This window comes from Bombus bifarius, unplaced genomic scaffold (assembly GCF_011952205.1).
Source record: "Bombus bifarius isolate JDL3187 unplaced genomic scaffold, Bbif_JDL3187 scf7180000009111, whole genome shotgun sequence".
NCBI lineage: Eukaryota > Metazoa > Arthropoda > Insecta > Hymenoptera > Apidae > Bombus > Bombus bifarius.
Genome location: NW_022884904.1, coordinates 1,064,741 through 1,090,493, shown reverse-complemented (window position 1 = coordinate 1,090,493; position 25,753 = coordinate 1,064,741). Strand labels below are relative to the sequence as shown.

General features: G+C 35.6%; 4 protein-coding genes across 6 annotated transcripts in view; 1 reads left to right on the top strand and 3 right to left on the bottom strand.

The window, feature by feature from the left end:
* Nucleotides 1-806: 806 nt before the first annotated feature.
* LOC117213525 (enolase) lies at nucleotides 807-4,324 on the bottom strand. The gene is made up of 7 exons (XM_033458943.1): nucleotides 4,050-4,324; nucleotides 3,361-3,463; nucleotides 2,886-3,059; nucleotides 2,543-2,700; nucleotides 1,984-2,284; nucleotides 1,558-1,844; nucleotides 807-1,339 (listed from the first exon to the last, which is right to left on the bottom strand). The coding sequence occupies exons 2-7, from the start codon at nucleotides 3,421-3,423 to the stop codon at nucleotides 1,018-1,020; spliced, it is 1,305 nt and encodes a 434-aa protein (XP_033314834.1). The 5' UTR covers nucleotides 3,424-3,463; nucleotides 4,050-4,324; the 3' UTR covers nucleotides 807-1,017.
* An 863-nt stretch (nucleotides 4,325-5,187) lies between these two features.
* On the bottom strand, nucleotides 5,188-7,126 carry LOC117213526 (breast cancer metastasis-suppressor 1-like protein). 2 transcript variants are annotated; one of them, XM_033458945.1, is made up of 3 exons: nucleotides 6,842-7,126; nucleotides 6,303-6,541; nucleotides 5,188-6,199 (listed from the first exon to the last, which is right to left on the bottom strand). In XM_033458945.1, the coding sequence occupies exons 2-3, from the start codon at nucleotides 6,518-6,520 to the stop codon at nucleotides 5,725-5,727; spliced, it is 693 nt and encodes a 230-aa protein (XP_033314836.1). In that variant the 5' UTR covers nucleotides 6,521-6,541; nucleotides 6,842-7,126; the 3' UTR covers nucleotides 5,188-5,724. The 2 variants fall into 2 exon arrangements, with proteins under 2 accessions (XP_033314836.1, XP_033314835.1); XM_033458944.1 differs by having other exon boundaries at nucleotides 6,846-7,126.
* Nucleotides 7,127-7,812: 686 nt separating this feature from the next.
* LOC117213523 (histone-lysine N-methyltransferase 2D-like) overlaps nucleotides 7,813-25,753 on the top strand; it is a 66,130-nt gene continuing 48,189 nt past the window's right edge. Inside the window, exon 1 of the mRNA XM_033458938.1 lies at nucleotides 7,813-8,015. The gene's annotated coding sequence lies outside the window, so the exon portion shown is untranslated. The remainder of the gene's footprint in view (nucleotides 8,016-25,753) is intronic.
* On the bottom strand, nucleotides 13,965-23,259 carry LOC117213527 (globin-1-like). Of its 2 annotated transcripts, none has more exons than XM_033458947.1 (4): nucleotides 23,018-23,259; nucleotides 16,185-16,416; nucleotides 14,793-15,157; nucleotides 13,965-14,682 (listed from the first exon to the last, which is right to left on the bottom strand). In XM_033458947.1, the coding sequence occupies exons 1-3, from the start codon at nucleotides 23,167-23,169 to the stop codon at nucleotides 14,987-14,989; spliced, it is 555 nt and encodes a 184-aa protein (XP_033314838.1). In that variant the 5' UTR covers nucleotides 23,170-23,259; the 3' UTR covers nucleotides 13,965-14,682; nucleotides 14,793-14,986. The 2 variants fall into 2 exon arrangements, with proteins under 2 accessions (XP_033314838.1, XP_033314837.1); XM_033458946.1 differs by having other exon boundaries at nucleotides 14,809-15,157.

Genomic DNA, 25,753 nt, shown 5'->3' with positions numbered 1-25,753 from the left:
GCAGTACGTTTGTTACGTGGAGGTCGGAAGGGATCGTTAGAGTAGTACGGTGAAATTAAAAGAAGGAATATATAGCGTGTTCGGTTGCAGGTGTCAGGAAATTTAAAGGGTGATTCCTGAAGCCAAAATAACGCGATTAATATCCGTATATAAAATATCCGTATATAAATATGGTTTTATTTCGTAATTATATGTATATTGCATTTCAGGAAAAATGAGAGGTGATACGTTAATATATTCGATTTACTTGATTAATTCAATACGATATAAATAACTTTCTAGCAGATGAAAAAAAAAGCAAAGTAGTGATAATGAAGTTAATAACATTTTGTAGAGTGGAGTACTAATTTATTTGAAATATTATAATGTTGATTATATCTTATAATATTTATTCACATTTATTTTACTTTTGTTTTACAGTGTCTCTGATAACTTTATTCAAATAGATTTAGAGCTCGTGGTTAACGAGAAAACAAAATTATGCTTCATCAATATCATTGTCATGTATGATATTCGTTCAATTTGTGCTTCTAACTTCACAGATAACAGATTTCATCGCTTTTTCTTTTTTACTTCTCGCTGTGAAATCTGATCTAATTTAACCGTCTCCATGAAACAAGATCTTAATATCATACTTAAAATATTAAGATACGATTTATATATCTTTTAATCGAATAAAGGCTCCCCAAACAAATTAACAAATTAATTTCGTAGTATTGTTATTATTATTACTGGTATCGTATTGTATCATCGATAATATTATTTCACTTAACTAGTACATCTATAAACAATTCTTAAAACGACAATTAAATAATAAATATCTGTACGTTTTTACTTCTCCATGTACTTTTTTTAATGGAAACTAAAAATTTTCTCAGTTTTATATGCTATAGTAACATTGATAGCATTGAATATTATTTTATTAACACAATTGTAAAGGTTACGAAAGTATATATTCGATTTATTTTGCAGAAAATATAACAACTAGTTTCTCGTGTTAATAAAATATATTGTTTTTTAAGCATGAGGATTACGGAATTTCTCCCCTGCATATTTGGCAGCCGCACCCAATTCTTCTTCGATACGAAGAATCTGATTGTACTTTGCCAAACGTTCTGAACGACAAGGTGCACCGGTTTTGATCTGACCAGTCGATAGACCAACGACTAAATCAGCTATGAACGTATCTTCTGTTTCTCCAGAACGATGAGACACCATTGTACCCCATCCGGCGCTTTTAGCAAGTTTATGGGCATTAATTGATTCTGTGACAGTGCCTATTTGATTGACTTTTAGTAACAAACAGTTGCAAGCCTTCTTCTCAATAGCCGTTTTAATTCTGTAACGTGTAATAGGTTTACAATGAAATTATCGTCTATGAACATGAAAATAGCTTTCAACGAATGTAATTACTTTTTAAAATTTACAAGTTGTCAATTTAATGCTACAAATAACTTTGTAGGATAAATAATTAATTCGATATTTTGAGTTATATCGAAATTTGACGAACTTGTAATTTCATAAGAAATCGGAAATAATTTCATTTAAAGATTTTACCTTTCAGGATTTGTGACGGTAAGGTCATCACCTACAATTTGAATAGGAGTGGAGGATGTCATAGAAGTCCACGAGTTCCAGTCGTCTTGGTCAAATGGATCTTCAATCGATACAATCGGGAATTCCTTAACAAATTCTAAATATAAGTTCTTCAAAGCTTGTGGTTCCAAATATGTGTTTGGATCAGATTTTTCATTCTTAAAATCTAAATCATATTTCCCATTTTTATGAAATTCAGATGCAGCGACATCCATACCAATCTTGATTTTGCCTTCGTATCCAGCAACCTACATTGTACGATAATTATGAATAATCATTTCAATAACATTTAACTTAATACCATAACAAAAGCAAACGTAAACTATACCTCGCAGGAACATTCCTTGCGTAAGAAAATATTTTCCTTCTAGAGAGAAAAATACTTACTTTAATGGCATCTATGATCAGATTTAAAGCTTCTTTGTTCTCTAAAATATTTGGAGCAAAGCCACCTTCGTCGCCAACAGCAGTAGCATCAAGGCCAAACTTCTTTTTAATACCAGCCTTCAAATGGTGGTAAACTTCAGTACCCATTTTCATGGCTTCAGTGAAATTAGCAGCACCAGTAGGTAGAATCATAAATTCCTGCATTGCCAATTTGTTTCCAGCATGTGAGCCTCCATTGATAACATTAAAAGCTGGTACCGGCAAAATAATATTGGCATTTCCTGCCAATTCCGCGATATATCTGCAATTACAGAACAATTTACAAAATTACCTATTATACGTAGAAGGTAAAAGCTGTGATATTTGTATCAGATACGTAATATAAAATTTTGTTCATCTTTTATTATTTGAAAAAGTAGTATCAAATTTAAAATTTGTTTATACATTTTGTACTTGACATATATTTCGTAATTTCATTGTAGGCTAATAAAGAAAGATTTGTTTAAATAATTTTATTTATAAATTATGATATTAAATTTAAGTTAAAAATCACACTTACTTATATAAAGGAATCCCTTTTTTAGCAGCTCCCGCTTTACAAACTGCCAAAGAAACACCCAAAAGTGCATTGGCGCCAAGTTTTGACTTATTCGGTGTACCATCCAGTTTCAATAGAAGGTTATCGATATCAGTTTGTTGCGTGACTTCCAAATTTGACTAGATAACGAATATTTTCATATTGATTAGTTAATAAATTCAAATGTTTTTATTGTTCGATCGTATGAACAATATATACACCTTCTAAATGTGTTTAAAAAATTGACAAATTTTGATAAATCTATGTAAAATTGAAACAAGTTATATATGCTACATATTATGTATAAACGCTGAACACTCAATACCTTCAACAATTCAGGCGTGATGATATTATTAATATTCTCTACAGCTTTAAAAACGGATTTCCCATGATACTTAGATTTATCATTATCTCGAAGTTCTAAAGCTTCATGAACACCGGTGGAAGCACCTGATGGTACTTCAGCCCTAAACAGCCCATTGTCTGATACAAGGTCAACCTATAAATAAAATATATAAAAAATAATAAGAACAATTTATGTGTAATCTTAATTATTACGTAATGTATTATAATATAAAATGTTGCATATAACTGAAAATTAGGAATATATATTAAAATTATACCAATATTCAATATAAGGTTACATAATGTACACTTGTCAATCTATGATTTATAATTTATCATACTTTCAGAACAAAAATCATTATATACCAAAATAAATCTCTGTTTTATATGCAGCAATATTACATTTGAAATAAAATTTAATCTGTTTAAGAATTAACATTTTCTTGTAATCTTACCTCTACAGTAGGATTACCACGAGAGTCAAAAATTTGACGTGCCTTGATGCTTTTGATTGGCATTTTCCTACTGTAATTAGTACTGTACTTACTGATTAGAAGTCTGAAACAAAAATATTTAACAATAACAAAATACTGATTCTAAATGTTGAAAAATTATTAAATACAGACCATTTAGCACGAGCAGGTGGTACAATCTAACTTTCATATTACATGTCAGTTACTAATAGTTTCAAGGATAAACAATCTTTCCTTAATATTAACATCAAATTGTCTTTAAATTTAAGCATTTTAAATATTTTTCGACAAAATATGTGTGAAATTGAAATACCGGTAGGCAAGTTTGCCTTGGAAATAATATAGTGTTTGACCTTGACAAGGTCACTGGAAGAAGTTTAAAAATCTGAACAATCAAGTTAATAGTTGTTTGATTTCAAAAGTGCTACATTTTTCAAAATTAAGTATAATGTACTCGAACTATCGCATATAATGACCTTACGATAAAACTTCGGCACTTAATGCATGCGGCACGTATCAAAACCATTTGTTTCTTTTTTTTCTTGTTGTTTTATGAATTTAAGAAACAAAACACTATACAAATCAAATCTTGACACTTCATACAATGTCTAGAAATTCTTGAAGATACGATTTTTTACTCATACTGTAAAACTGAAGAAAATATGGCTCACCTACTGCAACGTATGACAATCCTCTTGAAGTGTTCGAAGTAGAATGATACTGTCCTACAGTTGACCTCAAATCACGAAGGTAGCTCTCCTATCGACTCTGATCCCGTCACGTATGAATTACGGAAGCGTTGAAACTAAAAGTTTCTCAACAACCTACACTACTGACAATATGATAAAATCTACATAGATATTTATATAAGCAGGTATAAGATATGGAAGCAGAATCTTAAAGTTTTAACTGAATATAATTTGTCATGATAAAATAACGAAAATTGCGTAATCTAAATGTATGGTTTTATCGTTTTATTAATGATCTACTATCTTTGTATTGCATTGTTCATAAGCGCGCGAATTTGTAAAATTGCTAAAATAACTCTTAAAAATTGTAAGCTTAATATGCGCATATTTTTATTTATAACGCACAGAATCTTTGTAATATTGAAACTATTTAGTTTTAAATATTATTATTATATAATATGCTATATGATATTGGAAATAAATTCACCATTGTATGAAAAAACCAAAAGTGTTACGTAGAAATATTATTTATTATACTTTTGAAATAAATAGGATTTGTACAAGAATAGAAATTTATAGATAAACACATTCATTTCAAGCTGAATGAATGTCTATAAAAAAAAAAATATATTATATAAATAAATAAATAGATATATATATATATATATATTATATTTATTATTTTTTTGATATTTGTAACTTGTTAACGTAAGTTTTTGAAATACTTTTAATACAATCATGCTTTCTTGCTGTGATACTTTAATATACTTTAATCATATTATATGTGACGGTATACGATACTTTCATGCTACTTTTACCGTTTGAAATTTAGTGCAATCACTAAATACACCTTGAATCACACGTTAACAAGAATTTGCTCAATTTCTTTGTACATAATCTGTACCTAGGAAATTTAGCTTAATGTTTAGGACATATATATTAAGTTAATCACGTTTAGACATTACGACATATTAGTTTTTAAATTACTTGCAGTGTTTGTAGAGGTAAATATAAAAGGTGCCAGATTTTTTTACAAACATTACTTTTGTTGAAAGTTTATTCAAAAATATGAAATATGTATATTCAATTATTATGATACAGTTTGTACACGTATAATAATATATCCTTAAAAGATAAATTTGCAATTATAATTTAAATAATAAATTCTAAATTGAAAAATTTTACGCTATCGAATGCTAATGAATATGCTTATAACGTTTGAGAAACATATTTTACAGAATAAGCACAGGCTGCATGAAATTACTTAAACAGATTTTTACATTTGGTATTAAATTATCTTTACTATTATAGCTAAGTACTATTCCATTCATAAACAAAATAATAATTATTATATTCACAAGAAATTAATATTTTATTAGTTTCTGAATTACGTTTTCAAAGGCATAGATATCTTTGTTATCAAATTCCGTCGGTTCATTTACACCATTACTCTATCAACTAAAATAGTTGTACAGAGATCAAAGTGTTTTACAGAAGGCACTCTATATATGTTACAAATGTAAAGGAAGTGCCAGTATTCTAAAATGAATGTTTTAAAATGTTTTATACACCTTATACTTCTAAAAGGGCGACACATTAACATTATCAAGATTGTAATATTTTAAAAAATTGCGTCTATTTAACTGTATACGTAGTATTATATTATTTCAGTTTTTCGACTACTTAGACTTTTCTTTATCAATGCCCAATCTTCAAGGATGTCCGCATCATTAAGCATGTAAACGATATAAGGTCCAGCAACTGAAACAGCTCTTCTTCTTTCAGTGTGGTTTCTGCGCCTTCTACCATTAGAATTTAACCACAGATCTGCATGAATATCAACATTATTCCTATCTTCTTCTAGTCTACGTATTTTTTCTTGTAAATCATTATGGATGCAATCCCAAATTAATTCTTTTTCACTTTCAAAATTCTGTAATGCAGCTTGTTCCTCCGCTAAGAATTTATTTTGGATATTTTGTAGTCTATATTGTTTTAATATTCCAGCTACTTCTGTTTTCGTCTTCATATTTTCTTTTAGACGTTCCAATGGTACTAAATATTCTTCAGATTTTCCAACTCGAACTTCCCCCAATTTTGTATCTACTTGGGTAATTCTTTCACGGTAAAGCCTGAAGTTATAAAAATTAAAACGTTCAATTCAAGATGACAAAATTCCTTCTATAAGGACTCGTAAGTAAGAGAAAGTTTCATCGTACGAAAAGATTTGCTTACTGTTCTTTGAGAAGCGTAAATTGTCTTTCTAAATCTACTAAGTTTTCCATGCATTCGTTACGTCGCCTTTCACATTCATCCTCATCCATTTCCGAAGAATCATCACTGTCGCTATGTTCTGCACTACTGTCACACGACGCGGAGCTTTGATTACTTTCATTGCTGTCGTGAGACATTTCTTCTCCTTCTGCCTCAGATTCATCCTTAACGCTTGGCATCTGTCAAAATGTTGCGATCACCTACAGGATTAAGTAGCAACAGATTGGTAATATACTAGATGTATATTAAAATATCCAAGTTATATTTAATTTGGATGAAAATTGTTTTGAAAATATTGAACTTTAAAATGTTATATTATATTATAGCAACATAACCATTAAATATTATAGCAACATAACCATTAAATATTATAGCAACATAACCATAAAAATGTATCGTATATGTGTAAAATGTTGTATAAATTTTTCTTTCGTCATTATGATCTTCGATAACTATACGTATACTTATTTATATTATATTATATTAATATAAATACGTACTCACTGTTAAATAATTATGTAGTTTTCTTTTTAAAACGATGTCACTAAATAGTGAATATTTTGAAGATAAAGTAGTATCCTTTATTTAGTCAATGGTCAGATACAAATAGTTGATTTCACACAGTGTGAAAAATACTACTTTAAGGATAGATTTGATATTGAATGCTTTTTAATACAGGCACCTTCCATGTGGATTTTTCACGACTTGATACGAGTCAATTTTCGAACGGATTTGCCCAGGCCTCGGTACACGAGTATCGAGGCATGGATAGCAGCTAATATGGCGTCGAAAAAACGCATAGAACACCCTACAAGTGCTCAGTTTTACATAGTTATAATTTTTAGGCCTCCGTATTCCGTAATTTCATACGTGCATATTTGGGTTGTATATATCGAAATACATACACAGGATAGCAAATAACCATTTTATCATATTCATATATTTAGGTAGATAGGAGTATGGTTCATGAAAATCCGCTTTTAATCTGTGCCTAAATAAGTACTGAAATATTTAAATAAAATATCAGTAGTGTTAATTAAGTGGATTTACAATTAAGGGTGGTATTTAAGTAGGTAAAGTGGATAAGTAGTATATTGTTTATTAGGTGTATTTCACTGTTTAAAAATATTCTTAAGTCCGAAATATTTTATATTGTTATAACAGCGAAGGTGTAAAATACCGATACACATACGAAATACTATCTCGCGAAGAGTTATAATATGATTATAACCAAACTTTTACTTCCGGGTTTAGTTTTTCGCGCCGCTTTGCTCAGTGTTCCTTCCGATGTTTCTTGTGGGCAACGATCAAAGGGCTGAACGTTTTACAAACGCGCGTCAAAAGGAGAACTTTTTCAAATTTTCTAATACAAAATTAGTAAATGTTTGCGTAAATTCTCGCCCTGAAAGTTCTGATAATTGGTAATCAATTACTTCGTAGTTACGTAGGTTACGGTCGTAGTGGTAGTAGTATTAGTAATTGAGAAAAAGTAGAATTATTATTATTTTCCCCTTTATCGTTCTTTTTATTGTCAATTATTTTGTTATATAAGATACTAGAGAATGCCTTTGATTATTCTCGCAGTAACGAGAGTGATAAAAAGTGTTAAAGAAGAGAAAAAATGAAATAAGAAAAGGAAGAACGAAGAAGCGACGATGGCAATTGTAAAGAAAGGTACGAATTGTTTAATACGTCTATACAGTGGTTTATTAAAATAACATTTATCGAAACAACATTTTGCTCCTGATCATCGATATTAATATGTTTAACGCCAGTACGTTTAAATATGCTTAATAGTAACAGAAACGTTTTGGAGATTTTACTTTGTCATTAGTGTCGTGTGTACTTGACTCACAATCAAAGACGTATGTATGTATGTATGTATGTATGTATGTATATATGTGCAATAATATGCGTATATCCGACATATGTATGTACGTCGTGAAATTGATGCGAAAGAACTACGAAATGAAAGGGAATGAAGAAAATATTTATAACTTATGTGTACATACATAATATACACATATATAACGAAAGCAGTTAGAAAAAAAAGTATATATATATATATATATATATATGTTTCTGTTTGTTTCTTTTAAATCTTTTCGTGTATAATATTCCATTCATATAAGATAAGACATTGAAACCTGGATAGAACAAACAGACATACAATGCAATATTCGCAAAGTGTAAAGTATACTAGGAATTAATGTATACGATATACACACATGTTTCTCGTGTGCTTTTCATGTTTCGTGAAAACTTTCGATTACGTAGGACTGTTTCTGCGCGAAACGAAGATACATACATACAGCCCGTTTCGAATTTCCTTCTGTCGTATCAAGTTCTTTCGTTTCTGTTCGCTCTTTTCGATTAAATTTAAGATTTGTCACACACGAGACGGTTACGGTAAGAATTCTTTTACTCCGTACATTCCTACGTGAAATCAAACGATCAATAACACATACAGGGGCGGGGGGGAAATCTCTGTTTCGAGAATATAATTTCGCAAGAATCGCAAGTCTTAAAAAATAAATATAAATCAAGAAAGATGTAGGCACTTGATTTTTTACATATAATTTTCACTTTCTTTCATGATACGAAATTGTATTCAACGTATAAAAGTTCTACTTTTGTTGAGGGGGGTGAGGAAGAGGGAGGGTGGGTGGTGGTGACGGTGGTACTTGCTCCTTCCGCAAGGAGATGCGTGTCTTGGAGTCCCTGAAGGAAATGTTCAATTATCATAAGTCGAGCAAATAGTTCCTTACCATACGCATCTAGTGTGTCGTACGTAGTTTGGTGTTGCAGCGGATCTTTTTGCTCATCTGTTTCGTGTACCGATAATTTTACGTAGATTTTCTAAATAATCATTTCATGCAACATTTGCCATAACGACGGCTTTCAATTAAATACATACGTCGTATCAGCAGCGTAATCAACAGCGATCGAGTTACATTTACCGAAAATTAACGAGAGAATCGTGTGACTGAAAACAAAACGGTTAACGTTTCGTTAGCCGAATTTCTTTCAACCTATAACAAAAGAAGTTGAGTTATCGAACCGCGAAGGGCTGCTTTCTTACTTTGTCGATCGATCTTTCTTTTCGTTATATACGCGCGTTATATTCTGCTTACAGATCGTACACGATCGTGAATGAATTCACCGTTAGCAACTTTCTCAAGTCGGACAGTTTGAAAATCGGCATTCGCCACTGATAAGATACGAAACTAAGAGAAGTTTTCGCTTTACTGTAATACCGAAATGCTAATTACATATCGACGTAGTTGCGTTGTTACGCGCAAGTGCAAACGAATTATTCCAAGTTGTCAAGTCGGAAGATCGTGTATTATGCGAAAACTGCGTTACATTTTCGTTTTCTTCCCCCGCCCCCCCCAGTATCGAACACGTATTTTCTCTCTGAGGCAAAGTACTCGTCATTTCTGTTTCTCGCTCGTCAAGAAACAATTTTAGGATACGTTGGGGCGAGTCGTGGTCGCATTTTTAATAGATAAAGTAGGCCTCGTCTGACTTATTTTGTACGTACTATTACCTAATATGTTCCGAGTTTTGTCGAAGTTACATTAATGTTACGTATACTGCGTTAGAATGTTTCGGAAGACATGGCGAATATTCGCTCGAAGAAGAGAGAACGGAGGAAAAAATACAAATATTATTTACATGTCGATAAACGGTGACCCAGCATTTTAGTGCAAACGAATTATTACGTACGTACATGGATAGTTTTTTTTTTTTTTTTTTAAACGATGTTTATTAGTAGCCGGCAATTTATCGGCTGTAATTCGAAGTGAAACGCGACAGCTTTATTTGTTATTTACACGCGTAGCGTTAGTAAAGAGTTGGTGTTAGTAGATGCGATTGTAACGGAATACACGTGATTTTGGAAACGGGTATTTCCCAGACGTCATTTTGCGGACAGATTTCTGTTGTGTGTACGTAACACGTTCTGTAGTAACTGATAGACGATTGGCTCGTAATTGTTAGAAAAACTGACGACGATTCGATATCCTCGACAACGAATGACAGAAATAAATTGACCTCAGAGAGAAATTAGAGATAGGTAAGTATATACGGCATGGAAGATATAGAGATAAAGCGGTTCCATGATTTAGGAACCAGCTGGGAAATTGACATTGCGCGAAAGCATACGTCCCAATGTTCGCATACTTTTCGTTCTTAATCGCGGATAAAAATCTACATAGTTGTCTTTTGACGGTCAAAGGTTACACGCATCCATATACATATATAGTATGTTTTTTAATTACAAAAATGATGTCACTACGATGGAAACATGTTGCTGTATTATCTGCAAATAACGGAGCTGATCCGTATATGGATAGCAATATCACGATGGAGGATTTACACAGGCGAGAGTTGGGTAGGGGAGACACTGATGTTTATTTTGCTTCTCAATCGATTATAGAATTTTCAAGGTATCGTTAATTCGCTACCAATGACGCTTGGCCGTTGAATTACTTCCAACGAGATAAATACAATTTGCACAACCAAGTAATCAAGAATTCGTAGAAAATAATTATTCGTATACACATATTATATTATATAGGTATATAAATCTGCAATCTCTGGATGTCGAGTTTTATTTGCAATTTTTTATTCATTGCTACTTACTTGTATTACAGTTCTCTCGTTCTAACTTGTTCCTTCGATCGACGTAATGGCTTTCTTTACATTCGCATGGTTCGCTCTTGAGAGTTATGAAATTTGCGTTTCTACACGTTGCACGTGAATCGTAGAAAATGAACTATTGCTTCAGGAATAGAAATAATTAATCTGTTTCGTATTTTGTTATTAGAAAAAATAGTGTAATTTTTATAGAGGCAAATGTAGAATAAGCGGTACGGTACGTACGGTACGCTTTTATATGTGTGTGTGTGTGTGTGTTTTAAATAGATATTTTGCATTGTTTCAGTATGATTAAATGTTACATTGCATTTTTAAACTCTTAACATTGTACATTAATGAATACAATTTTTTTTACACAAAAGCTACTAAGAATTCGTAATTTTGTAAAATGGTAATGCACGATAGGGGGATAAGTGCAACGTTATTGCGGGATCGTATAATAGTACAATATTATCCTACCATGTAATACATATACGAGTTTTCGACGTACAGTAACCTGTATTTCGATTAATTTCGAAAATAGATGCTCCAAACAATCGTAACTATACACACCGCATGCATTGTATCGTGTGCCTCGATTTACTTACTCTTTGTATACCGAGTTGCGAACAATACAGGTCTTAAGACGATCAACGCATATTCTACAGTCGTTCACGAAAGTAATGGAATATTTGTAATTCAAACTGTTAATAAATAAAATATGCACTTTAAACTAGAACTTTCGAGATAACTGCGATAAGGCGCGAATCGATCAACACGAGTAAAACTCGTACGTAAAAGATATACGTAAAAGTATATACGTGTACACAGAGCGAAACATCGTTTCGTACGGTCGAGAAATTTTACAGGTCACGATTTTTATAATCCATCGATAGAAATAGCGACATCGTGAAATTAACGACAAGGCATTGATATAATTAAATAGATAGCTCTGCAAATTTTCTTACGATCGTGATTCGGAACACATTTTGAAAAAAAAAAAAAAGAAAAAAAAGAAAAGAAAGAGACGTGTATGGTAGAACCGCGTGGAATAATCGGAGCAACGGTTGGAACGTTACTTTGAAAACTGCAGTGACTAAAAATGTAAAAGTGCGTCATTTATTTGCCAACACTTTGGATCGCGAGCATGGCGATAGTTTTCCCGATAATTGTAATTATTATTTTCGATGATATATCTAATCTGAAAAGGTTGGTCCATTCTAACAGCGACTTATCGGCATTTCACTCATCGGCATCGATTCGATCGATCTTCTGCTAGTCGGTTTATCCAAACCAGCCGAATATGGTCCGATAAATGGGATTTTGGGAAGGCTAACCTCGAGTTGCAATCGCACCACTTATCGATAATCTTGCACGCACACGTGTGCCATTGCATCTTGTTATGCTTATGAGCGGCCTAATGGGATTCTGTGCTTTCATAGAATACAGGTTATCGATTTCTTTGTTGTCCGTTGTAGCACTTTCCAATATTGGTGTCGCTTGTAACGAGGCGACTTTGAAACGCTCTGCGACACACGAATCAACGACAGCTGTGTATGGTTGTGGCAGATATAACGAAACACGATTCGCAATTCCCCATCGAACATGTGTACGTGTATATATCTGGTACGTGAAATATATGGTACGTGCTACGCAAATACCAAAGCCTTTTCCATTTTACGATAATTCGTATTTCCAAGTCTCGAGATGATACGCTCTGTACCGTTAATTTCTTTACTCTCGCATATACGCGTATATAAGGGCAACGAAAGATTGGCAGAAAGTAATCGAAACCGGTTGAACTTGATATTCCTACCCGTGATTACCTTACCACTTCAAATTACCTTTACCTTTACTTTTCTCTTTTTATGTCTACACATATAGTTGATCGAATCATGGATCGAAATAAATTAATAGAAAGATATATTTTTCCGTTGGACCGAAAGGAATTTCTTATGTCCCGATTTCTCTCGTTATATGGTCTCACGTTGCGACTATTTCGTATCACGAGGCGATAGGAACGTGTCCTACGTGATTTATGTAATCCAAGGTTCTCGTAAATAAAAGCAACGATCGACTTGGATGGTGGTTCAAGGTAACCACTATTCTGGTATCAGTCATCGAGCGTCTATCGAGAGCCAGATGTATATGTGAAATCGTTTCACATGCGTTTGGCCTATAGCTTTGATTATGACCTTTTTCGATATAATTGATTAAAAATGAAAATTAATTTAATATAATTTAACCGTTGTAAACCTTTTCGATGAATTTTTAAGCCAAACAAAGTACGATACAGCTGTAAAAGGATAAATTGGTTTAAAGGAAAGAGAAACTATGAAAGAAGGGGAACGATGTAAAGATATAAAATATGAAAAATAGTGTACAACTATCTTTTCACATCATTTTCAATAAAAATGTTAAAACCAACTCTTATCGTAATACCTTGACCATTCGTCATTCAGATTATCGTGTTTTTCTTAATATCACGTCACTTGGTCATTTCTTAAAAGCTTATTTCTTGCCGAAATTGAATTCTTCGCTTTTAACAGCGTCAACTTATACTCTCGTTCTGTTAAATTTCTATGTTTCAATTTTCTGCCAATTATCTTTTCACCTGTTTCTTAGAGTTTCTTGAAGCGCGTAACTTTGTCCTGTGATTCGATAGGAAAAAGTATCTTTGCCCTCTGCCTGACTAATACGTGCATTAACGAGCAAAGAACTTTGTTCAAGGGTTTCTCGTTTTTCTAGAAATTATAATTGCGTTACTCTGTATCTAATATAAAAGCAAAAGGTATGTTTTATACTCACAAGATATAAAATATGTATATAATGTACGATGTAAAATATAAAATATAGATATATGATATTAGAGAGATATTTCAATTGATTTAAAATCTAAAGTTAGGTGATAATAAAACTGTCGCATAAGGATATTGTCTTGTGTATTTATATTATCGAGCGATTCGTCGATTATTCAGATTGTTCGGAAAAACTGAACGGAAACTGAACGGATCAAACTAAATCGACGATTGTCCATTTCTGGTTGCGTTACTTTTTTCTCTTTTTTAACTTGTACAGGTTGGACAGAGCTAAGTTTCAGATTTCTGTACTCGGCTGTTTTCGCGAATAAATATTTCGCAGAAACTTTTCAACGTGAATAACTGCTAATCGTAATCGCTGGCAGTCAATTCGGTTTGAAACGATCCTTGATACGTGTGTACCATATATACATGGCTGAAATTCCATAATCGATAGCGCGGCGAAGCGAGGGGCCATCGAATAATAAGGTAACGCTATTTTTGTAGAATCTTTGCTCCCTTTCGCAACCTCCCGAACCATTTCATCCCGAAACTTTCGTATCATGTTCGAACAACGTGTACGCGTTGTCTTGTGAATACGTATATAATAATGCAAGTATACGTACGTGTATATGAATCATCGCGAGACGAGACTATGGGATCGTGTTCGACCGATACAAATAGTTCAACGGAGAAATGTTTTCTTCCGCTAAGTTGCGAGTTTGCAGAAACGTTAAACGAGAACGCGTTATCCGTTTTCTTTGGCCGTCAAGAGAGTGAACGAGATACGATAATCATAGCCATTTCTTACGAATTATGCATTTTCCATGTCCGAGACCTGCTCGAAGGAAAAAGATTTCAAACCTAACTACAAACCATAGGGCATCCATCCGTTTGTGCCTCTGTAAAGAAAAAGTTACACAAAGATTTATCTCTGTCTCGCTTCCATCGAATACGTTCGATCGTACCGATCGCACATCGCGGATCAGAGAATCTGGAGAAACATACATACTTTTTTTTATACATACTTTGGAACAAACGAACGATCGCGCCATCGGCTGATTTACTCGTTCTCATTGATGGTATCGATCTCATTGCTTTCGATTGTATCGGTTTCTTCTTTGAAAACTACGACTGCCGATAGAAAAAGCGATCAGCGAATCGGCAAATCATTTTTGTTCCTTACGAACGAAAAGGCTAAGACGACTAGGATTTAGCAGTGCCGCTTTGCGCTTTGTCGTTCTGAGCTTTGTCGAAACCGTCGATTAACGTTTCGATGATGAATTTGATCGTCACTTTGTAGGTGCTCTCCACGTTCTCCGAGTATCGATCTTCTAAAGTTCGCTTCACGGCTTCTAAGAATGGTTGCTCGATTTTCTGAAAATAAAATTCATTGAGAGAGGAATAGGAGGGGGCGGGAGAGAGAGAGAGAGAGAGAGAGAGAGAGAGAGAGAGAGAGAGAGAGAAACGTTAAATGGGTCAAAGTCGAAATAAAATTCTTAACATTTACGAATATTTTTAGCTAATTAATCGTTCGTCTCCCGTTTAATTTCGTATATACGTTCCTATAATCGTTAACGAATGCCAAGTTTAGTAACTTGTAGACGATTTAGCGTAAAATGCTAGTTATACGCGTTTCCGTGTCCGTTGTCCGTTTAACGCCATCGATCGAGTCGATATCTGCAAAAGTTTTGCAAACCATAACAACATTACCAAAAGCATCGTGCAAAGTATTACATACAAGTTTCAACGTAGCCTTTCGATCAGACACGATCAGACTCGAAAACTATTCGATCCATGTTTGATTTTGTGATATGTTTACTTATTTAAGTAATATCGCACGATAAAGATTATATTACGGCTGTAGTAGGTGGAAGGCTCGCGATTCGATCGGTGTTCGATCGAACCAGCCTAACGAGGAGGCGAACGGTCTTCCTTGGAATCGTCAACAGAGTCGGGAGAAGAAAAAAGTAGTATCCCGTCTGTTGTATGGTACGTGTAACGTCGCTACGGTGTATCACACACGGTATACCATACGTATTACTGTCCAAGTTTGTTTCGGTGAAACAGAGGTATCTCGTATTTTCAGCAGCGACTATAGAACGTAACGAATCTACGAAGGGGACATTCGAAACGCGAGAAAATCGGAAATCAAAGAACTTGTTTATTCTACTATCGTGGACGAAAAACCGTAGTATAGCAACCGAACGTTGGACAAAATCTCGATGCCCACGCCGAGACGTTTTATTCGATCTTTGATCGCGTCGCTTTATCACGTTCTAGTACTACAATTTTGGAAAAATGTTCATACATTTGTGAAATAGTAACGTGATAACGAACGACGATAGGATTTCTTGGTATCGATAATATCAAGTATATAACAAGTTACTTTTTACGAGCTTACCCAAAAGTACTGTGGATTAAAGTCAGGAATCTTTGTATGCGTGGCTCCGACTTGATGAAGACAGGTGAGGAAATCATCCATATTGTCGAGTCCTCTGATACCTTCGTCCAGAGCAGCCATTACTTTTTCCGCGTGTTTGCCCAATTCTACCATATCGAAGCGCTCCTCTTTCGATTTCAAGTCGAGAAAACGCGAAAACATTTGCACCAATTCCTCGTTTTCTTCGAACAACCTGCGAATAAACGAGAGAGTGAACTTATAAAAAGTCGAAGCTTGGTATCCTACTTTCTCTGTCGTCAGTAGCTGCTTCGCGTAGTTGTTTTGTAATTAACATTGGCGAAATACACGCGCGAAACTATGCGATACTTTACCGCAATTTTTATACCGTTTCCTATTCTTTAGTGATAAATAATATATTTCTAAAGACGCGAAGAGAAGAGCAAAGTGTCCAAAGTTGAGAGTAAATTTTATTAAGTGAAAATTATACCGTCATTTTGTCTACGACTTTATTCTGTATTCGAATAAAATCGTGTTTCAACGTTTTTACCGATGACAAGGAAAAGTACTTTGTTTTTCTTGAATTCTGTAGGCGTCATAAATCTTGTACTTGGCCTTTAGGGGATAGAAGCTTTTACGATATATCCTGTGTACTTTCTCCGAAAGTAAAACTCGCGAAACTTGGTCCGTGACACGGTCGAGGCAACGCTGTTGTTCCATAAGACTTTATCTTTGTTTCCTTGCTTTACTCGCTTGGCTTTATAGCGACCGTTTCCTCGTTTTCGCGTCAGATATCGTTTTTAATTTTCATTATCATTCGTTTATTGGTGTTTTATTCGCGTCTGTCGGCTTAGCACGACTTCCGGCTATCCATCGCGTTAAACTTTCTCGTTCGATCGCTTCTTGCATATGTACGATACGTAGAACGTTAAAAGGTCCCTAAAGTCTTCGTTCTCTAGGTTTAATATGAACATTTTAAAATCTGGGACCGACGAAGCTTATCTCTTTAGGTAAGACGAGTGTCGCGCGGCATCGTTACTTGCTATGCTTATAATAAGTATTTCTGTCTCGAGTCTTATTCGAATCGCGTTTCTTCTGTTGCGTTGCGCTTCGGTTTCTTCGGTTCTTAAGCGGCTAAAATTTTTAGTTTCCACTTTGTAGGAGGCTGGTAAGATGTCGAGCAACGAGTTTAGAGATTTGCTTTCGATATGTAAATAAAAAAAATTATTAACGCATCGCGCGTTTATCATTATTATACGTGTATCATTATTAACCTACTTTACAAGTGTCGCCTTTTGCGTTATGCAGCAACGTTATATAGCAATATGCAACTTTGTACATAATACGTAACTTTGTAGATGCGATGCAACGTAAAGACACATTGTACGTGTACGTGTACGTGTTTCGTGTGTATTGGTGTCTGGAACGAATGGAATCGATAGTAAGGAACTTTGATAAGGCCCTTGAGACGCGAATAGCTTTTCAAAGGTAATTATCGACTTTGATGTTTCGTAATCGATTCGCCAAATTTGTTATATTCGTAGTCTGCACATACGGATGTGTACGATCACCGTAGGTGAATCGCTCGAGACGCGACGTTTCCCAACTTAGATGCCAATTTAACGAACGAAACGAACAATTGTCGAAGAATTAGATCGGTGTAAATACCGTGTGTAAATATCGTGACGCATTGACGAAGAATGGAGTAAGCAATAAGAAGGAGGAACAAGTTATATCGATGCGTAGGATGCAGGTAAAAATAAATAATAAAAAGGTTGGCTCCGTGTGCGTCAGAAACGCTTCGATACGCCGGTAACGGACGATTGTCAATTTCCAACGGCTATCGACCGTCGTTTGTCGCATCTGTGAGTAACCCAGCGAGCATATACGCAACGCGACACTCTCTTTTCGGTTTTCCACCAACGGAGAAAGCAGAGCATCTACCGTCGTTAAAGAGAATGGATCGTATCCAGCAACTGGAGCGCTATCGATCACGAAAAAGGGCAAACATTTCGTTTCTACGTGTACATGTTACTTGTCAACTACGTTGACGGTAAAGACGCGTAAACGATAGCTTCTTTAATAACGCGCTTCGTTATATTCGAAACGATATCGAGCTTTGCAATTTCAAAATGTCCGCTTTTGTGGGAAAAGTTCTCGTTTTATTTATTTACTCTTTCGTTTTCATTTGGATAGAGCTGCAAGTACGATAGAACGAACGTCGCTTACTTGTTTCAAGACGAATATCTTGACAATTTAAATAGTAGGAAATAGTAAGAAAAGAAAGAAAACGGCGAAAAATTTTGCGATAAAGAGATAGAGGTAAAGAGATGGTCGGAGGAGTGGAGTTGGTTAGGAGAAACGGGTTAAGTTTGAAAGAAAGCAAGAAGGCGTACGGACGAAGAAAGACGGAGAAAAAGGAGGAAAGGGAATGAAAGGAACGAGAGGAACGAACGATCGGTTTGAAAGCGGACGAAAAATAACAGGGAGAATGGAGGAAAAAGGAAGAAACGGGATAGACTCGTTTTCACGTCGACTCGCCTAGAAATGACAGACACGAACGCACTATTTCTGCGCTTGGTCACGCGAATAGTCTGAAAATGCCAATACGAGGAAGTCCATTGTTCGTTAACAGCTGGGACAGAGAGGGAGAAACAACGATCGCCTGCGTTTCACGTCGGAACCTTCAATCCTCGAACGCTCGTTAACATTGAGAAACAGAAAGCAAAAAAATAAACGTGGCCGCGTGTATCGTTTAGTTGTTGTTAATCGCTGTTTATTCGTTACGTTTGCTGTTTCACGAATACCTTGGCGAGGCTATCGTCGAGGCTATATTATCGCGAACCTATAATCGACACATCGATACCAGAGATAGAGGGACGAAAAATTCCACCATACTTTTAATACGAATTCACATGAATTTAATTACATACTCTGATAATAGTTTATTTTCCGATTAACAATCGAGCGATATTTGTCAGAGCGTACAGACCACGATTTCGATTCGGAATCGTAATCGGAATCGGAATCGGAAGAGGGATAAATCTGTGCAAAGATACAAGTGGAAAATATACAGACTATCATTGTTCCACGCTTCTATGCTCTGCTCCGTGGTTGATTATTGGTTGACGGAGGGTCGAATCTGTGCGGTTTTTTCCTCGGTCCACGATAAATTATTTCAGGGTAGCCCTTTGTAGGCATATCCCGTACGCTCTAATTACGCCGAGAGTGCATCGATATCAGGAATCTCATCAATTCAGTAACAAGTGGATAGATAAAGATAGAAAATAAAGGGAGTGAAAGAGATGGACGCGTGTACGCTAAAAGGGTAGCAAGTAAACGAGGAGCAGCGAATAATGGAATCATTTGTCGTCGAACGATATCGGACATCGGCGAGGAGAGCGTAATTAGATGGCGACTAAACTTACGAATCCTCCTTTGTAGATATGTATTTGCATTTTCTACTCGGATTTTTCATCTTCGCGGAACGGAGACCAGCGACTATCGTAAATAGATTGTTTGCTGGTAATTCCGAAAACGACGAAACGATAAAGTAAATGTAGTATGTATTATAGATTGTAATTTGATCACGATACCTGTAGTAAATTATAGTTGTAGGCATAATCGTTTCATAGTTAACCGAGAATATGTTGGTCGTAACATTCGATCATTATATCCGCTCTGATTGTTTCTCTTGTACGTGTACATGTATATTAAACGCAATTATCGATTATTCGATAAGTAAAATTATTATTCGCTACCTTGAATTATTAAATAATCGATAGCCGTTATTCGCGTTACATTTCGTTCGACTCTGAAACATTCGTAGAATAGATCTAAATCTATCTTTGATATTTTCTTTTTTCCTCTTTTAACGGATATTTTCACGGGCAATTAACGGGTAATTCGATAAGACATAAGAGATACGACTCTTTCGCAAGACTATGTAATTCACGTTCGACCAATGAAATGAAAATTTGTATTCGCAATAGGGTTGAGAGTAAAGATAATCTCTTTTATCGAAGCATCTCCATCATTTTCCGAAGTTTGTCGTTCGGGACTAGTTAACGTTTCAAGGACGCGACTGAGGAATAAATTGGCAAATGGAAATCGTACGCGACTCGTAAAATACGAGTTTAAGAAAAACGAAATTATGTGCGAATTTCGTCGTAAGAGCGAAATCGATGAAGAAAGGAGAACCGAGAGTGGAATACCGAGTATAGGTAAAATCTAATATTGGATGATGTGTTATAGCGGAGATTTCGGGTCTAACCCTTACCTGGATTATCGATTTTACTTTTATAAGCGGTGTATAACGCTGTTCGTGTATAGGAAATTATTTAGAACTGCGTGTAACATTGGAGAAGCTGCTTGTTATCTACAAAATAATTTAACAACTTACGATAGAATTTCAATTTTGTCTGTTTCTTTAACACGTTGATCGCCAACGAACAGTCTTGCGTGTTCGGCGAAACGGCCTTTCTAGCCTAATTTCTATGCATTCTTACACTTTGCATCAGTTTCTCTTAAAATCTATACGCGTACGTATATTTTCGTCGAAATTTATTTTGCCATCTTTCGAGATGCCATATTTTTTTCTTCTATTTGCCGCGAAAGAGACAAAAGGATAGCTTCGATCGAATTATAGCTATATAACCGTATGATACAAAGTACATCTAACTCGTAACTACGTAGTAATACGAATAAATAACGAATAGCTCGTTACTCTTTTCCTTATAATTAATTTCCGTATAATTTCTTTCGCTATATAGCGTCTGGTAAACGATATATTCGTATTACTTGAAAAGTTGAGAGGTTATTATTCGAAAAGTAAAGCGCACGACACTCTTGGAACAGCAAGATCGATCGTTGATATTTTTATACGCGGAATTTACTACTTTGTAGGAGGAAATGGCAAGACGTTATCTATATCGCGAACATGGTAGAGATAGGTAGAGATGCGAGGAAAACGAGCGCTGGAAAAGCAACGTATAACGATCGTATCGATAATTTACTACTTGCGACTCGCCTGTAATTAATATGCAAACATCAAACGTAACATTTCGCGTTTAAACAAAAAAAAAAAAAAAAAATCTGTCATTCAGAGTCATTTTTCGAAAATTGAATTGAATTTACTTAAATACGCCGATCACGCTCGGTTATTGTAGGCCAATATCTAGAAACCTATCGTTGTTTCACGAACGATGGAAAGGCTCAGAAGCCGACATATAAAGACAAACGAAAGGAAATTACGTGCGTTTGACAGAGAAGAAACCGGGGATAAAATCTAGTATCCGTGGACGAACGATGAAAAAAAAAGAAAAGAAAAGAGGCAGACGAGGTAGTTAATTATCCAATTTAATTATCTGCAAAGGCCTCCTTTCGTGACCCGCTATTTTATTTATTAACTAGGTGCACATTTTCTTCTTTTATTTCCGTTTATTTATTTCAAATATGTATCGAATTCCTTTTTTCCAATTCGATGGATATGCTACACTTTCACGTATACGATATCTGAATATATCGTATGTGCAGAATGTCCTTGATTTGTTTCCTCTACGATAAAAGGAGAAGCACGTCGGTCGACATGCCGCTACCATGTGGTAGTTGGTAATAGGTGTTTGTGAATTTCGGAGGAATATGATTCGTACGCTTATAAAGTTGCAAGTTCGTTTGAAACGGATGTTATTTCGGTGCACGTAAATTCTGTTATCCAAATGTTTTTATTACTAACTCGAAACCTATCGATCCGAACGTTAGTTGGACATTTTAGATGGTAGAAAACACGATATACTAGCGATACTTATAATACGTGTCTGTGATCTCGCGGAAGATACAAGGAAAGGTTGTAACGAATGTGGAAGAACATGCGCTGTTTGGAAATGTGCGTTTGATGTAGTATGAAATAAATTATCGACTTGCGTAATTCTCTTAATAAAAATATAAAATCTCCTTAGAGCGGAAATTTTATTACGCGATCCATCGAGTAACCGTGGAATCGATTCGCCATATAAATGATTATAAACCATATAATCCCCTATAGTTTGTCAGATTAATACGATTAATTTCCTTGGATTAGAAAAAGTTAACAGGAACGATTATACCGCCGATGGTATCTCATTGTCTTTTATAATATACGGTCTCTGGAGAAAAGGTTAATTCGTCCGTAACCGTTAGCTTTATCCGCCTTTAACGATATCGCGTACAAGTACGGATGTCGCAAATGGGGAAAAAGATATAGATAAGACTAAGCTCTAAAGGGGTGGCGAGTTTCTCGGATATCGTGATCGTACGATATCGGATCTCTACTTTATCGGCCACCTCTTAAGGAAATTGTAGGTAGTCCGTGAATCCTCGTCTCCCGTTAAACCGATATAACAGTTCGAACAGACGAAACGTTGACAACTGTTGGGTCGTTATCGCGCGCTAATGATAAACGACGAAAATTTTAGCGACAACGAAACTAAGAACCGGCCGATTTCAGTGTTTTAACGGTGCATTTTGAACGTTCGACTCGATACTAAACACGACGATAGAACGTTTGTAATAACGGAGAAACGAAATTGACTAATAGCATCGTTTTCATCGTTTCGGTCATCGTACAAAGTCTTTCGAAGAAACGCCTACCTTTCAACAGCATGGTTCTATTTCTTATTTGTTTTTATTTCTTATTGCTTCTCGCAATTAATTATATCGCACGTTACTTTATTAATTATATTACAGAGCCACGTACCCTTTCTTCTATCTCTGGATTCCAGTGATATCGTGTACTTAATGCACGCTCTAGTGATACATAATTTTTATAGAACTTTTCTTACGTTTAATGCGTTACAAACCTCATGAGCATAAAGACACCGGTCGTTTCTAGCTTTCTGGAGACCGCTTTCCAACTGGCCATAACCGTAAATTTCTGTTTCGCTGTTAACGGAAGCCGTGGGTCCGTGGTGGGTTGATTCGGTGTGGCCAATTTGCTGAGTTCGCAGCCCATGTCGAGTATCGGTGATCTGTTCCTTTCTTCTTCGGGAATAGAATTTTACCTTGGAGAACGATCAGTAGATTTGACCGGATCGAGCTGGAAAAATCTTCAATCCTGTACGAAGCTTCGTTGATCTTCGACTCGCTTCGACCATGGAATCTACGGACGCCGCACGGCAATCAATCCGGCCGAAAAACGGACGAGCAAACTTTAATCAAGCGGCGGGCAATCAGCTGGTTTCCCACGGTTTCATCGAATCACTCGCGTTCAAGCGTTTCACTGGATTTTTGTCCCGAAAGATTTAACGTATTAAGAAAAAGGCTAGTCATTTATAATCCCTCGCTCCTCACCACTTGGTTACCACTTTACGAACAATCGATACGAAGCAACGTGTTGTTCGATCGCTGGCGTTCCGTTCGAAGTTAACGTATCCGTCGTCGTCGTCGTCGTCGTCGTCGTCGTCGTCGTCGAAATCGAAACTGTTACGTTTAAGCGAAAGGTTCAAATCCATTCGTCCTCCTGCTGGTCTCCGTTGTTGATAATTTTTCATTTAAAGTTCATTTAAGATACACGTGAAAAACGGGAAACTCGTTCCTCCTTCTCCTCTCCAATATACTTTATCTTCTGCGAATGTCAAAACGAATCACCGAATAACAACGATCCACGGTTCTTTTGAGTCTTCTCTCCGGCTGCATCGAATGCAACGACGCTTTGTCGAAATATTCTAGCAGAACGACCGCGGCCGAATACTGTAATTAGAACAACTTGCTTGATAAGTGGTAACGATTCGCTTGGTGGAAAAGGGGAGACGGTGGACGTTGCTAAGCGCGAATGCAGATTTAAGCGCGAGGATTTCGAGGTTTCCCGATCGTCAATTTGTAAGTAGAAGGGAGAGAGAGAGAGAGAGAGAGAGAGAGAGAAATATTTGATTTCGATGCGTGATTTATTATATGCGGTTATAGGGTTTTTACGAGATTTCAAGGTGTTCTCGTTTCGTCGCAAACGTACCGACACGACGCGATGTCCAGACGAATACGTACGATCGGTAATTATACGTACGCAGAGTCCTTGAAGATCTAAAAATTAATCGTCTATCATAATATAATTCATCTAACGAGAATGTATGATAAAATTGTATAATTTTCTACCTGAAACTTTCTAGTCCAAGTGGATATTACTCTTCGAGCAAACTGACTTTTCGCCAACATCGTCTGTCTCGTTCGATGTTCATAAATATGTAAAGAAAGGAACAAGAAATAATTACCTTTCTGATAAATAGACCTACCAACTAGCCTAATAAATAGGTAAATGTGGTGGAAAGTATCGATCAACGTGTAATTATCGAATTGCTCGAACGACCAAAGACTTAGCTTTAAGCTTTAAGGCATTGGCGTAGCAGAAATTAACGAAGATACAAAAATTCTCCTTCGACCGTTAACTTCGTAGCTTTAATTGTTAAAGAGATTCGTTTTTGATTCGGAGTTGAACCGACGGGAAATAATTGGGAGAAGAAGGGGAACGAAAGTCTCTTACTCGATGGAGAAATATAAAACTCGAGGAAGAAGCGATAACGAAGGTGAAAATGATGGAAAAAGGAAAAACGTTTGAAGGGATAATCAGAAGACGGCAAAGTCTGTAACGAAGGATACTTTGCCTCGCGCGTAAACAAAGACACGAAAAGAGGAGAGAGAACGTAAAAATTTGAATAATCTTAAAAGCAGGTTGACCGTGTTACATGGTGTTGGTCGAATGGCTGTAAAATTTGGTATCGAGAAGCGAATAATCGATCCGATTCGCGGATCGAGTACGAGTCTCTTGAGTCGTCGAGTTAACGTTTACGAAACACGATAACGGAACAGTATAACGGAACAAGAGCGTCATGGAAAATGTTGGTGCTTTGACCAATTTGTAGGAAAAGATCTCGTCGATTATTTTACACAGCAAAGTGTAGACATTAATTAGTAGAAGCAGCACGTACATACGTACATGTACATGTGCACGTATCTATAGATTCCGTATTAAAGCGCAACCATGCGTTACTAGATCGCGGATGTTTATACAAATGCATATTTTTATCGGAACGAACGAACAGAGCAAACGAATAAGCGGAGATTCGTTCTGTATTATGGCACGTAGTTTATTCTAAATATGCGTTTGTTATATCTTCGCACACTATGCATAGCTTGCGCATTTCCCTACATCTTTGTACATTTAAATTTGCCACGAACGCATAGACGTCGATATCCTATACGTATTATGGTTCGATCGTACAGGCAGTTTTAATCGCCTTTTAATTACCGCTTGAATCGATCGTAGCGATTTAACAGAATTTGTTTTATCCGACTCGTAAATTAGAGACGAAACAAGTGGAAGATATCGAGCTTGTCAAACGATGGATGATTGTCGCGCAACTACGTCCAACTACCTGCCAACTATTACCGTGACGTATATACATATTTACTTTTACAGATCCACCTACTATCTTTGTACGGTAGCCGTAGTAACAGCAACGGATAAAATCGGTCGAGATTTTCTTATTTTATGACTAAATTACTCGTGTCGTGGAAAAATAAGCAAGTGGCCGGATACTTGCGAG

What these genes read in the sequence shown, in the direction of transcription:
- LOC117213525 (XM_033458943.1), bottom strand. Translation starts at nt 3,423, where the DNA reads ATGCCAATCAAAAGCATCAAGGCACGTCAAATTTTTGACTCTCGTGGT. An exon ending in GTGGTAATCCTACTGTAGAG is followed by an intron (nt 3,060 to 3,360) that starts GTAAGATTACAA and finishes TTTTATTTATAG; the next exon opens with GTTGACCTTGTATCAGACAA. An exon ending in ACCGTCACAAATCCTGAAAG is followed by an intron (nt 1,340 to 1,557) that starts GTAAAATCTTTA and finishes TACACGTTACAG; the next exon opens with AATTAAAACGGCTATTGAGA.
- LOC117213526 (XM_033458945.1), bottom strand. Translation starts at nt 6,520, where the DNA reads ATGCCAAGCGTTAAGGATGAATCTGAGGCAGAAGGAGAAGAAATGTCT. An exon ending in TTTACGCTTCTCAAAGAACA is followed by an intron (nt 6,200 to 6,302) that starts GTAAGCAAATCT and finishes TTATAACTTCAG; the next exon opens with GCTTTACCGTGAAAGAATTA.
- LOC117213527 (XM_033458947.1), bottom strand. Translation starts at nt 23,169, where the DNA reads ATGGGCTGCGAACTCAGCAAATTGGCCACACCGAATCAACCCACCACG. An exon ending in GGTGTCTTTATGCTCATGAG is followed by an intron (nt 16,417 to 23,017) that starts GTTTGTAACGCA and finishes GTTTATTCGCAG; the next exon opens with GTTGTTCGAAGAAAACGAGG. An exon ending in TTAATCCACAGTACTTTTGG is followed by an intron (nt 15,158 to 16,184) that starts GTAAGCTCGTAA and finishes TTTTATTTTCAG; the next exon opens with AAAATCGAGCAACCATTCTT.